This window comes from Pristis pectinata, chromosome 6 (genome assembly GCF_009764475.1).
Source record: "Pristis pectinata isolate sPriPec2 chromosome 6, sPriPec2.1.pri, whole genome shotgun sequence".
NCBI classification, from domain to species: Eukaryota; Metazoa; Chordata; class Chondrichthyes; order Rhinopristiformes; family Pristidae; genus Pristis; species Pristis pectinata.
The window spans coordinates 1,881,469-1,896,638 of NC_067410.1; the positions used below are offsets into that span (position 1 = coordinate 1,881,469).

Here is a 15,170-nt window from a genome sequence, read left to right on the forward strand (position 1 = left end):
AGCATCAGATCAGCAGCATTTACAAAAGAAAAAACAAATTAAATATAAATTAGACATTTTTTTTTACAAGAAAGAACACAATTAGAACAAAAAAAGCCGAAGTCCATTTTAGTGCAAAGTGGTCATAGTGTTGCTAAACTGTAGTGATTAGGGTTGTGCTACTTGGTTCAAGGACCAAATGGTTGAAGGAAAGTCGTGGTTCTTTGCATGGTATAACTGACCTTACAGTTTCAGAATATTCTGCAGCAGGCCTAGTTTGTTTGTACCATTTAGTTCACATGAGTTCTAGTGATTTCCCACTATTGTAGTGAAGGTTCCGAACAATGCAGCCTCTGATGGAATCACTGGCAAAGTGGTGTGTGCAGAAATCCCAAAGTTTGTTCCACCAGTGACGAGAGTGAGCTGGAGTACAAGTGACCCCCTGTTACCTGTGGCACTGGCTTACTTCAGCAATACTGCAGGATGTCAAGTTACACGTGTGATTGTTGATCAAACCTTGTTAAATAATGACACCCTGTACTGTTAAACAACAGCAATCCGTAGCTTTATGGGTTAAGGCTGCGGGCAGGGAGATGAACGGCATCTAGTAGGTGGTCTCCTTTGTCCATTATCAAAATGAATACAAAATTGTTTTCGTAAAAATATTTTATCCATGATCTTTTCCTTTCTCTCCCCAGTCCACCAAGAGAAACATCCCAATGCTGTTTGTCCGTGGTGATGGTGTTGTTCTTGTGGCTCCTCCACTGAGAGTGGTTTAACCCCAACCAAACTGAGTACCACAGACTGACCTTCAACATGTGATGGTGATTTTCAGTTGATTGACACATTTTTTATAGAACATATTTCAAAGTTACATTGCATAAGGCTGATGCCTCTAGTTTAGTTTTAAAAAGGTGTTCAGCTTGGACTCTTGAGAGAAATAAATTGTTTTTGCTTGATTTAATAAAGATTACCCCTCATCTTCTGTGCCTCAATGTTCAAACATACTTTATTCACCTACTGAACCAGATGTTTAACCCAGAGCTGACAGTGGTTACAGTTGATACCTATTTAACCTCATGCCCTGATTTTCAATGCTAGTAGTTGTCCTTTATATGTGGATATTTCCATCATAAGCAGCTCCCAACTTTCAATAACCAAGGAATTAAATTGCTTCCAATGATCAAAAAGCATCTGTTCACTCTGCTTCTGTCAATTTTACCAGGAAACTGTGGTTAAAGTTACTGCACTTAGCCAATAAGTATGGAATCACAACCATATGCGGCATCTATTACTCATTGCTATGTGATTAGTATTTTGGACATTGCTGATCTGACATTGTTTCAGTTTTTTTTCTTGAGCTTTTTTTCCCCATTTGCCTGGGGCTTGTACTCTGAGGAAATGAAGTTCATGAACTGGGAGTCCCTCTCCCTCTCCCTCTCCCTCTCCCTCTCCCTCTCCCTCTCCCTCTCCCTCTCCCTCTCCCTCTCCCTCTCCCTCTCCCTCTCCCTCTCCCTCTCCCTCTCCCTCTCCCTCTCCCTCTCCCTCTCCCTCTCCCTCTCCCTCTCCCTCTCCCTCTCCCTCTCCCTCTCCCTCTCCCTCTCCCTCTGTGTGTGTGTGTCTTGAGACCACTGGGGCCTATAATTAAGTTTCAGCAGTCAAGAATTGAGAAGAAGTTTGGTTTCTGTCCTCTCTGTGTGTATGTGTACACACATCAAATTTACAGCACTGAAATGAGATATTTGTAGCAAAAAACTATTACTGATCTTTATGCTCCCATCTTGTTCTTGCCTTCCCCCTATAATCTAATCTACATCATTATATCCTCTTGTAAACAATGGCCCTAGAAATATGTGGTATTCACCTCAACCTGTCCATGGTAATATGTTCCACATTTTACCATTCTCTGGCAATGTAGTTTCTCCTGACATTCATTTATTGGTGACAGTCATGTATTGATGAACCCTCGGCTCAGGTTACCTCTACATGTGGAAACATTTATCTACCTTTTCAAATAGTTTAATAATCATCCTTTAGGTCAACCCCTCACCTTCCTTCTTATAGAGAAAAGCCCTGCCTGTTCAGTTTTCCCTATAGTTAATATCTCTTGGTTCTGACTTTAATTTATTCTATATGTTCTTTAGATCTCTGTGAATGATTTAATTCCTTGTCTACTGGTAAATGGTGTTAAATCCCTCCTACCCCAAGACTTGACTTTTCCAATACATTTCTGGACAGTCTCCCTCATTTTCTCCTCTGTGAATCTGAGTTCATGTAAAACCTTGCTGCCTGTGAGTTATGTTGCACTAAATCCTGTTCACCCGTCACCTGTGGCTTGCCTCAATCTCAAATTCTCATACTTATTTTCAAAGTTTTCCATGGCCTTGCTCCTTTTTACTTCTGTAATCTCCTCCGGTCCGACAGCCCTCTCGGATATCTTTGTTTCTCCAATTCTGGCCTCGTAAGCATCTCCAAGTGTAATTGTTTCACCATTGGCAATTGTACCAACGGCTGAGACTCTGGAACTCCCTCGTCGAACCCTTCTGCCCACTCCCTCTCCTGCACTCCTCTTCTCTGCCCTAATGATCTCTCTGTGGCTCCATATCAAATTCTGCTTGCTAATGGTCCTGTAAGGCATCTTGGGACATTATATTGTGTCAAAGTACTCTGCACTTGGTTGAGCAAATCATATTTGAAGTATATTTACTGGCATTCCGTATAAGATGAGGTCTATCATGCTGCCAGTGTTGGGGAAAACATATATCTGAACCCCCGTGAGGGTGATGGCAACTTCGGTGAGCAGCTAGTGTTGCAGCAAAGGCTAGCTAATGTCCACAGGAAAGGAAGTTTGATGAGGGAGATGTATGGAGAGGAGTTTAGTCCTTGCTATGTTTGGGGTGGGGCAAAGGTGAGGGGTAGTTGCAGAATGTAGTGCTCTGGTTTCAGGTTCAAGTTCAAGATCCAGGGTGTAACTGCCTTGAAAATGAGTTAATATTACAAACATGACAAACAAATTACATACACTTAACATAAATTATACATAACTTGTATGACAAAATAAACATAATGACATTAATGCAAGTTGAGGAAAATATAGTACGAGATAGAATTAGGGTTTTTCAGGTCAGTTCAAGAATGGCTCAGATGGTGGGAGTCCTTAATGATGGATGTCACCTTCATGTAACCTTCCTGCTTATGGTGTCAGTGAGTCTAGTACTGTGAGGGGGATTAAAGGACGTGGTTCCTTATTCACCCCAGACAGGGATTCCACTTGCTGGTGATTAGGAACTGTGGGGGGGGGTAAAGGGGGGATGGGAAGAGCCTGCTTAGGAACTGGGGGGGAAATGGGAAGAGCAAACAGATTTTCCATCAGAGACACGAGACTGCAGATGCTGGAACCTGGAGGAACAATCAATCTGCTAGAAGAACTCAGCGAGTTGAGCAGCATCTGTGGGAGAAAAGAAATTGTTGATGTTTTGGGTCAATGACAGATTTTTTACATCAGGTTTCCCTCTAATATCTTTGGAAACTGGGAGCTTCCTGTTCTCCTGATAGTGTAATGCTATTTGATATGCTGCAACTGGAGAGGGCCCTGGTTAAACCATGTCTGAATACAGCGTCAGTTCTGGGCAGCACACATCGGGGAAGATATATTAGCCTTGGATAAGTGCAGCATGGAACACTACCAGAGTTCCAAGGGTTAGGTCATCTCCACGGAGATTACATAAACTAGGCTTGTGTTCTGTAGCCTGAAGAAGGTTCAAGGGTGATTAGATTTTAGGATTTTGGAAGGAATTTTTTGTTAACTTTTGCTTTAGATATATTAGGAAAAAGGGAGTGACTGGGAATAATATGGGTCCACTTGAAAACCTAAGTGATGTAAGTAACAATGAAGGAATGCCAGACCCTCTCAGTAATTGCTGCTGTGATGTACATTAGAGGAAGATGACTGCATGCCAGGTATCCCTGGGAAACTGTTTCGATAACAGAAGCAAAATAACAGCAGAAGAAAATAATTGCACTGAAGAGTGAAAAATCCCCAGAGTTTTATAAGTGAGAACATTGCAGATTCCCTAAGTATAATTTTCCAAAGTTTTCTTGAATGAAGAACCAATTCTCTAATTGGAAAATTTCAACATGAAGTTCTATTTAAGAAGGCAGAGGGAATCCAGGGAATTTTAGACCAGCTAACTAACATCTGCTGTGGGGGAATTACTGGAGTCCATAATTGAATGCACATTTTGGTCATTTTCAGCTGATCAGAGAGCCAGTATGGACTTGTAAAGGGTAAGTCATGCTTGGCAAACCTGACTGAAGATTTTGAAAGTAATAGACAGGGCATGTCTATGGTGTTATTTATATAGACTTTCATAAGGCATTTATTAAATCCCTTGTGAATGACTGTCAGTTAAAGTTGAAGTACCTGGAATTGAAGGCAAATTACTAACCTGGTTGGAGAATTGAGTGACAGGAGACAGTGGTTGTGATAATTGGAAAGATGTGTTTTGGGGCCTGGTGCTTGGGGATTGATTAACGACTTGGACGATGGCTCACATCAACCAAGCCCCACACTTGTGTGTCAACACATATATGGATAGGCAATGTTATAAGGTGTGCAGTCGTAGCATTAAATTACAGAGCGGTATTAATAAATTAAGTGTATAGACTAAACTGTCAATTTATGGGATTTTGGAAAATGAGATTATTAATATTAAATCTATATAGAAAGGAACAGAATAGTGAAAATCTAGAAGCAGTGAAGGTTCAGAAATTAGGAGATCCATCTACAGAGATCATTAAGATGTCAGTGGCGTGCAGAAAAAAATCAAAAATACTGATGGAATGCTGGCTTTTATATTTAGAAAACTAAGACAACGGAATAACAATTCTGTAACAGCTTCACAAAGCTTTGCTTAAACCACACCTGAATTTCCATGAGTAGTTCTGGATAGCACACTTTGGTAAATTTTATAGATTTTCAAGAAATCTCTAATCTGGAATAGGAGAATTAAACTGCAAGGTGAGTTTATGAAGCAAAGTGCTGCAGATGCTGGAACCCTGAAATAAAAAATATGAAGTGTTTGGATCAGGCAGCATCTGTGGAGAGAGAAACAGTCAATGTCTCGGGTCAATAACCTTTCATGACGACTAAAAAAAAGTTTGAAATGAAATCTAAATTGGAGAGAAAGGGGGAGAACAGAAGGGATAAAGCAAGGAAAGCAGCAAGAAGGTGAACAGTAAAAGAAAGAGATTGGAGGAAGGAACAGGCAAGAGAAGTGATTGGAAAGCTAGAGTTGTATTCCCTGGGCCTTAAAAGGCCGAGGTGTGGTTTGATGGAAGTTTGTTAAGTTTTTTTTTGAAGGTATTAAAGAGAACTAATAGTATCTATCCATCATCAATCTGGTGGTCCTGGGATTTATTACAGAGGCTGTTTAGATTTGGTCCTGTAATGGGTAGGATTGAGAAGAGATCTTGGTTAGGAATCCTGTAGGGAATAATGATCACAAACTCCAGATACAGTTTGATGGCAAACACCTTGGGTGCTAAACAACTTAAGTAAAGACAATTACAAAGGTATGAAGGAATGGACTGGGAAACTTACCTAACGGAAAGGTAAGAGATGAGCTGTGGTGGAAATTTAAGTTAAACACCCACCAGAAACTTATAATCAGAAAGAAGGATTTAATGAGAAAAATGTGGCAGGAAGGCAAGGAAAATATGAAATCAAAAACTAGAGCTTACAAAGTGGCAAAATCCAGTGGTAAACCAGAAGACTGGAAATTTTTCAGGAATCAGCGGGAGGGTAAAATGCTAATAAGGAGGGAGACAGTTATTTATGAGACTAAACTGGCAAAAAATATGAATATAGCAAGAACTTTTATGGCGATACATAAAATGAAAAGCGTAGTTAAGGAAAGTGTGGGACCCCCAGAGAGAGAGAGTGGGAACTAATAACAAGAAATGTTAAACCAGTACTTTGTGTCAAAGTCATGGTGGAGGATAATGCTTGCATCCCATAGATACAGATGGGATATTTTCCAACAGGAGGGAAGAACTTGTTACAAGCTGTTACAAGCTACTGGGGAAAAGCAAATGAGACTACATGAGGACAATTTGCCAGGATCAGATGACCTACAACCAAGTGTTTTAAAGGAAGAGGCTGCAGGAACGGTAGAGCCATTGGTTGAAGTTTTTCAAGACCCGCTAAGTCCTGGGAGGGTACCAGAAATTCTGACTCCTTTGTTCTTAGAAGGGAGGGAGACAAAGAGCAGGAAGCTAGGCTAGTTGGCTTAACATCTGTTGTTGGTGATATGCTTTTGTCTATTATCAAGGAAGAAATAGCTAGTCGTTTAGAAGTGCTTGGGTCAGGCAGGTTTCTCTGAGGGAAGTGGTAGATTCTGTCCCTGCTGACTAAAATCTAGACCATTATCCACATTATTATCAAGTTGCTATTAGTGACAGTTTGCTGCGCTCAATTTGGTTGCTGCATTTCTTGCATCATTGCAGTGAAGGATTCTTGCTATTGTCTGTGTAGAGTGGGGATGTTGATGGCTGAGTTTGCAAGGCCAGGAAAACTAGATTTTGTTTTAATGTTTTATTTCTGTTCGATGCTTTTTAGTCACCTCTCTGACTTCTGCTTTCCAGTACTGAGCTTATTCCGAGTGTGTCGTAACATCTGCAGTTCCCCTTCAGCTGACTCTCACTTCCTTCCTACCAATTTAACATTTAAATCCTTCTGTTCAAGTCCTCGTCAGGCCTTATCGCTGCAGCCTCCTCCATACATGCACCTTCAGATCTCAGATCTTCCAGACCGGGTCTCTTGCCTCCACTTCCTTCACTGCAACTGAAGGCCAAATTCTCAACCACTTGTGCCCTCAGCTGTGGAGCTCATCCCCTAATCCTTTCCTCCTCTCTTGCTGCTCAACACCAGATTCTTTGACCAACTCCTGGTCATCTGTCCTGATGTTCCCTCCTTTATCTCAGTGTTGAGTTTTGTTTGATTATACTCGTGAAATACCTTGCAGTGTTTACCATGTTGCTGTGTTCAAATGCAAGGAAAAAATTCCTCTTATGAACAAAAATCGATGACCTTTATTAAAAATAGCACCGCTTTTCCTATTGTGGGTGTTGGTTTATTATTGTCACATATACCAAGGTACAGTGAAAAACTTGTCTTGCATACCGATCGTACAGGTCAATTCATTACACAGTGCAGTTACATTGGGTTAGTGCAGAGTGCATTGAGGTAGTACAGGTAAAAACAATAACAGTACAGAGTAAAGTGTCACAGCTGCAGTGCACTAAGGTGCAAGGACACTACAAGGTAGATCATGAGGTCAGAGTCCATCTCATTGTATAAGGGAACCGTTCAATAGTCTTATCACAGTGGGGTAGAAGCTTTCCTTAAGTCTGGTGGTACGTGCCCTTAGGCACCTGTATCTTCTACCTGATGGAAGAGGAGAGAAGAGAGAGAATGTCCTGGATGGGTGGGGTCTTTGATTATGCTGGCTGCTTCACCAAGGCAGCGAGAGGTATAGACAGAGTCCAAGGAGGGGAGGCTGGTTTCTGTGATGTGCTGAGCTGTGTCCACAACTCTGCAGTTTCTTGCGGTCCTGGGCAGAGCAGTTGCCGTACCAAGCCGTGATGCATCTAGATAGGATGCTTTCTGGTCTTGTACTTCTGGTCTTGTGCACTGCAGTAACACCTCCTAAGCTGAGGGTGGTGCAACGTACCAACTATCCCATGATGTATCATGGAATGAACACTGATCACCTTCACTCTATGCCCCATGGTCACCAACAGCCCTATCACTGGAAGCACTTTCTTGTTGTTTAACCTACCAAAACGCTATGATTTTGAGCACTTCTATTAAATTTTTCTTTAACCTTCTCTGTTGTAAAGAGAAAAATACCAGCTTCTCTACTCCATTCACATTACTATAGTCTCTCATCTCAGGGACCATTGGTAAATCTGTCTCCAAGATCTTGGGATTGTTCCTAAATTATGGGGCCTGGAATTGGATATAATACTCCTGCTGGAGTGTTTCACCGTATAATATCCTTTTGTTCCTCTTCCTCAGAATCAGATTTATTATCACTGACATATGACGTGAAATTTGTTGGCTTGTGGCAGCAGTACAATGCAAAGGCATAAAAATCTATAAATTACAAAAATATATAGTGCAAGAAAGGAGGAGTATGAGGTGGTGTTCATGGGTTCGTGAACCATTCAGAAATCTGATGGCGGAGGGGAAGAAACTTTCTGAGTTATTGAGTGTGGGTCTTCAAGCTTCTGTACCTCCTCCCCAATGGTAGTAACGAGAAGAGGGCATGTCCCAGATGATGAATCTTAATAAATCTCAGTGTTCATTACTAAGTTTTCTCAAGTCACCTTGTCTTCAAAGGGTTGTGTATGTGAACTCTTTACAGTGGTGTCATTCAGTGTGCCCCTTTCAACTCTCCATGTGTTCAGAGCCTAGATTACGGGCAGTGGGGAAATCTCAACTGAATAAAACAAAAATTGAATGAACCTGTCAGGCATTCATTTGATTCATGGACATTGTAGGTGAATTGACTACCACAATTGTCACTGTTTGTAAGTCATTGCTTGAGCTCAGATGGGGTATTGTGTCCTGCTCTGGGGCCCATACTTTCAGATGTCATTGGTCAGAATATTGAGTACAAGAACTAGTGCATCATCTTACAGCTGGACAAGATGTTGGTAAGGTCACATTTGGAGTACTGTGTACAGTTCTGGTCGCCCTGCTATAGGAAGGGTGTCATTAACCTGGAAAGGGTACAGAAAGACTTGTGAGGATGTTACCGGGACTGGAGGGCTTGAGTTACAAGGAGAGGCTGGATAGGCTGGGACTGTTTTCCCTGGAGCGAAGGAGGCTGAGGGATGACTACAGAGGTTTATAGATTTGCTAAAATCATGAGGGGCACAGATAAGGTGAATGGCCACAGCCTTTTCCCCAGGGTAGGGGAGTCCAAAACTAGAGGTCACAGGTTTAAAGTGAGAGGGGAAAGGTTTAAAAGGGACCTAGGAGTCAACTTTTTCCTTGCAACTTGCCTTCCCACGTCATCTTTGTGTTGTGCGCATAAGTTGCCTACTGTACTCGTGCTTCCTTCCTCCATCAATATATATTGTAAACAGCTGTTTACCACAGCTGTACCCCACTGGTCACAGGCTGAAAATGACCCCCTTATCCCTGCTCACTGCTTCCTGCCTGTTAGTCTCTATTCAGTATGGGATCTCCAACACCAAGGGCTCTCATGACTTGACCTTTTGTGAGACACCGTGTCAGACACTTCCTGAAAGTCCCAGTGCAAAACATTTAGTCATAGAAATGCAGAGCATAAAAACAGGCCCTTCAGCCCACCATGTCTATGCTGACCATCATGCCTATTGATATTAACCTCAGTTGCCTCCATTAATTCCATATCCTTCTGTGCCCTGCACATTCAAGTACCTGTCCAGTTGTTACAGTTCCTGCCTCCACCACCTCCTCTGACAACTCATTCCAGGTACCAACTACCCTTTGAATGAATAATGTACCCCTCAGATCCCCTTTAACCTTCCTCCTTCTCACCTTAACCCTATGCTTTCTAGTTTTAGACACCCCTACTATGATAAACAGACACTGGCTGTCTACCCTATCTATGCCTCTCATAATTTTATATACCTCTCTAAGGCCACCTCTCAGCCTCCTTCACTCCAGGGAAATTAGACCCAGCTTGTCCAATCTCTCCTGACAACTCAAGTACTTCCATCCATGCTGTGCCCTCTCCAGCTTAACTACATCCGTCATACTGGTTCCCCTCTAAACACTCTAGTCAGAACCTCCTCAAAGAATCTCCAATAAATTTGTCAGAGGAGCTGACTCTGTTAGATTGTGACTTTCCAACTTTGCTGATATTGCTTAATAATTGATTCTAACATTTTTCTCACAATAGATATTAGACTGGCCGATCATTACCTGCTTCAGGTCTCCCTCCCTTCCTGAACAGGGGCGTCACATTGATAGTTTTCCAATTCTCTGGCACTTCTCCAGAATCCAAGGATTTTTGAAAGATTACAACATTACGTCCACTATCACAGCAGCATTTCTTATAGGATCCTAGGATGCAAGTGATCTGGACCAACAAACTAACCAGCTTTTAGCCCCATTACTTTTCCCAATGCCAATCCTATGGTAATGGAATTAATCTTTCCCCAGCATTATTCACTATTAATGTGATGTTCATAGTATCTTCTACTCTGCAGACCAATGCAAAATACCTGTTTAACTCCGCTGTCACTTCCTTGTTTCGCATAACTATTCCCCCAGCTCCTCACTTGGACCTCTCATTTCCTTTCTTTATACTTAGAAAACAGACAATAACTCTTTCTTTCTTTCTGCTAATTTACCCTTATTATTTTTTCTGTACCGGCCGACTCCTGGTAATGAACGGGTTCCGTTTTTACAGACGTCCTTAAATCGATTTTGTCCATTAGTCGGGAAAGACACAAAAATCACTTGATATGGTAACCATACCTCCACAGTATTGTAATGAATGGCATCAAAAACGCCTAAGATTGATAAGAAAGAACAGTTAGTAAAAGTGGAGAGAAAGAGGAAATTAGTTCTGCTGTTTAGACTTTAGAATTTAATAATATTATAGGAACTCATTTGTATGTATGGATGTCCGTTAGTCAGGCATTCGTAACCCAGGGATGGACTGCATTATCTTTTGTTGTCCTCTGGATTTTGGATTTATCTCGACCTTTGGGTCTACTGGTAACTTTCACCTCTTTGTACATATTCTCTTTCAACTTAGTATCCTCCTTAACTTCCTAGTTCAGCAATTTGTCCAGTCCAGATGAAGGGTCTCAACCTGAAACATCGACTGTATGTTTCCCTCCACAGACGGAGCCTGACCTGCTGTGTTCCTCCAGCGCTTTGTGTGTTGCTCTAGTTCAGCCATGGTTGGTTCACCCTAAGGATTTTTCCTTCTTACTGGGATATTTTTGCTGAGAGCCTTGAATTACCTTCTCAAGTATCTACCACAGCTTGCCTAATGTCCTTCCTGCTAAACCAGCAACCCAGTCCACTTTGGCCATTGTAGCTCCCTTCATTTAAGTTGCCCACAGTTGTTTCTGACCCAGGTTTCTCCCTCTCAAAAGGAAAGTTAAATTATTAATTTATTAATCATGCCTTATTACCCATTCCTAGATCCAAGACAGTCTGTTACTCATTGACTCCATTACATATTGTTCTAGGTGACTCTGAATGCACTGGGAAACCCGTATGAATTTGTTCTCATAGCCTTTACAACTTGATTAACCCAATCTACATGAAGATTAAAGTCTCCTATAGTTATTGCTCTGCTCTTTTTACACCCCCCCGTTATTTGTTGATTTATTTTCTTCGTGCCAAAGTATAAATGAAATAAGAATGGGAGATGTAGGCAGACTAATCTAAGAGATAAATGAGCAGTGAATAAATAGCTATAGAAAAGGAGTAAAAATTACGAAAATAAATAATGTGAAGAAGTGCAATTAAAATTATTTGAACAGTGTAAGGTTCATGCAGTGGGCTTCTCTGGCAGTTCAGTTCTGTGCAGTTGACCGGTAGTGTAGCGGTTAGCGTAACACTATTACAGCGCCAGAGACCCAGGTTCAATTCCGGCCACTGTCTGTAAGGAGTTTGTACATTCTTCCCGTGCCTGCGTGGGTTTCCTCCGGGTGCTCCGGTTTCCTCCCACATTCCAAAGACGTACAGGTTAGGAAGTTGTGGGCATGCTATGTTGGCGCCGGAAGCGTGGCGACTCCTGCGGGCTGCCCCCAGAACACTCTACGCAAAAGATGCATTTCACTGTATGTTTCGATGTACATGTGACTAATAGAGATCTCATCTACATAACCGGAGCAGAGACACAAAAGACTGCAGATACTGGAATCTGGAGCAACAAACAATCTACTAGAGGAACTCACGTCAGGTCAGGCAGCATCTGTGAAGGCAAAGGTTTGGTCCTAAGGAAAGGGATACTATCCCTCTGCCTCCACAGATGCTGCTTAACCCACTGCAGTCTCTCTGCTGTCTCCAAGGTAAGTGTCAGGGCAGTGGGAAACAATTGAGCAGGAGATGGTGAGTGTTCAGAACCAATATGTTCCCTGTTAAAGCAAGGGGATACACCAGAGACTGCAGAGGCTGGAATCTGAAACAACGGTCTGCTGGAGGAACTCAGCAGGTCGAGCAGCATCTGTGAGGGGGAAAGGAATTGTCGACGTTTCAGGTCAAAACCCTTGCATCAGGAACTGTAGTGGAGTCTACTGCGTTCATTCCTGGGGCCTTAGCTCCTGTTGGGAATTGATCCCTGAGATCTCTGTTGGATTTTCTTCTGTACCAGTAGCTTTTTCCCAGCGTAAGAATTCCCTAAGTGAAATCAACAGGAGTGGAACATGCAAAATCTTGTTTGAACAAGAAACCAAGTTTGAAAATTGGCAGTTCTGATTTACTCACTGGACAGCTAGCTTCAGTTATTCATATCCATTTTCAGGATCTGGGCTTTGCCGGAAAATTGTGTGCAGTTCTGGTGGCCCCATTTCAGGAAGGATGTGGAGACTTTGGAGAGGGTGCGGAAGGGGTTTACCAGGATGCTGCCTCGATTAGAGAGTGTGAGCTTTAAGGAGAGGTTGGACAAACTTGCGTTGTTTTCTCTGGAGCATCGGAGGCTGAGGGGAGACCTGATAGAGGTTTATAAAATTATGAGAGGCACAGATAGGGTAGACAGAATGTTTTTTCCCAGTGTGAAAATGTCAAATACTAGAGGACATAGCTTTAAAGTGAAAGCGGGAAGGTTTAAAGGAGATATGTGGGCTAAGATTTTTACACAGAGAATGGTAGGTGCCTGGAATGGGCTGCCAGGTGGAAACAGACGTGATAGTGGCATTTAAGAGACATTTAGACAGACACATGAACAGGTGGGGAATGGAAGAATATGGGCCATGTGCAGGCAGATAGGTGTAGTTTAATTTGGCATCATGGTCGGCACAGACATGGTGGGCTGAGGGGCCTGTTGCTGTGCTGAACTCTGTGTAAAAGCTATTAACCCCATTTCCCTGAACCCACCACGTTAAAAGGCCAACATGCAAACTGCATTCTTTGTCGTCTGAGATCAGTGACATCAAATGCAATCCAACACATGTACCTGAACTGCTCTGTCCAAGGAAGCCAGGGCCACAGCCAGTCTTAACTTCCCAGCCTCAGGACTACTCCAGGTTGCTTTGGCTGATCTCTGCCACATCTCGGTCTGCTGCTCACTGCTGCATTTAAGGAGGTCTGCCTAACTCAGCCTTCTACACTCCAGGGCAAACCGTCCCAGCCTGTCCAGCCTCTCCTTATAACTCAAACCCTCCAGCCCCGGTAACATCCTCCTGAATCCTTTTTTGCACCCTTTCCAGTTTGCCAAAGCAAATTTGGTGGCTTAAGTGTTCATCTAGATACCTTTTAAGTGTTGTGGGGTCTTGAATAAATATCAAGCTGAAAGTGTGGTGTTACAGGGCTGTTCTGGGAACCCACAATTGCAGTGTTTATAAGATTTAAAACTAATGTTTAACATAATTGCAGTGTTGTCAAACAGGCTAGACCAGTCTCTAATTAAACAGTGAAATGGAAGCAGTAATAGTTTGCAAGGAATCGAATACTAAAGTTTACTAATAAGAGAAAAACTAATAACATGATGAGTGTGGGAGAAAGTTAGTAAAATAGAAATAAAATTTACGTGGAAAGAGGCAAAAGGATCAGGCGCACTATTGGTGTCTATTATTCTATCACGGAAACCAGCCTCCCCTCCGTGGGCTCCGTCTACACCTCTCACTGCCTCGGGAAAATAGCCAGCATAATCAAAGACCCCTCCCACCCCAGTCATTCCCTCTTCTCCCCCCCCCCCTTCCATTGGGCAGAAGATACAAAAGATTGAAAGTATGTATCATCAGGCTCAAGGAAAGCCTCCATCCCACTGTTATAAGACTATTACACCTGTCCTCTTGTACATTAAAGGTGAACTCTTGGTTTCTCAATCTACCTCGTCATGGCCCTTGCACCTTATTGTCTGCCTGCACTGCACTTTCTCTGTAACTGTAACACTTTATTCTGCATTCTGTTATCACTTTTCCCTTTGTACTACTTCAGTGCACTGATGTACAGAATGATCTGTCTGGGTAGCATGCAAAACAAAGTTTTTTTTAACTGTACCTCAGTACATGTGAATAAATCAATTACCAATTAGTGAAATTTGAGGTATTCCAAACTTGACTTTCTGGAAGAGGTGGCTGAAGGAGATAATGGGGTTCCTGTAATGTAATGGGATTCCTTTGTGATCAAGTATGCAGGAAGCCCAACAAGGAAGGGTTTACTCTATCCGCAAAAACAGGTTAAAGACAGTTGGAATAGGGGAGCATCTGGGCAATAGTGATCATGAAATAATTTGAATGGACATAAGAATGATCAGAACTAGGGAAATAGAATGGCTTTGAGGGACTGAGAATAGAAAAGGGAAAAAAATTGCCCAACAATAGGAATTGAAATTGAAAGCAAATAAAACAGTGTTCACAAAGTCCATGCCAAGAGCCACAGGGGGAATCTAACAGCATGTTTTCTAAGCAGCTCACATTGCAAGCCCTCAGCCATGTCTCATTCAGCAGTGGGGATCGCTTGTCTGTGACGGGTGCTCTGGACCAGGCTGTGTCCTTATTTACGTGATGTGTTCACGCTGCTCTGTGCAACATGCTGCATGTGGCACAGAAAATACAAGAGACCTCAAAATAAGCCTTGACCCACATGCATCTAATAACTGACCTCCTCACATTACATCATTTGTCTTTCATTAGAAACTTGACATCTGCATCTGCATTCTGTGGCTTGTCCCCGATTCAGATTCCTTTAGACAATTTTCCAAGGCCTTAAGTCTGTTTCCTGTCTCCATTCTCATTAAATGAATTGGAATACTTATCGTTCCTGCTTGTGTGCTCTCTCTGTCTGCCTCTCTCTCTCTCTCTCTCTCACTCTCTCTCTCACTCTCTCACTGTCTCTCTCTCTCTCTCTCTCTCACTCACTGTCTCTCTCCTCTCACTCTCTCTCTCTGTCTCTCTCTCTCTCACTGTCTCACTCTGTCTCTCTGTCTCTCTCACTCTCTCTTTTCTGTCTC

General features: G+C 42.4%; 1 protein-coding gene across 1 annotated transcript in view; it reads left to right on the forward strand.

Moving 5' to 3' along the window:
- lsm3 (LSM3 homolog, U6 small nuclear RNA and mRNA degradation associated) overlaps positions 1-968 on the forward strand; it is a 40,934-nt gene extending 39,966 nt beyond the window's left edge. The window contains exon 4 of the mRNA XM_052017478.1: positions 678-968. Within this exon, the coding sequence (XP_051873438.1) occupies positions 678-758 (81 nt within the window). The 3' untranslated portion in view covers positions 759-968. The remainder of the gene's footprint in view (positions 1-677) is intronic.
- The last annotated feature ends 14,202 nt before the right edge of the window (positions 969-15,170 follow it).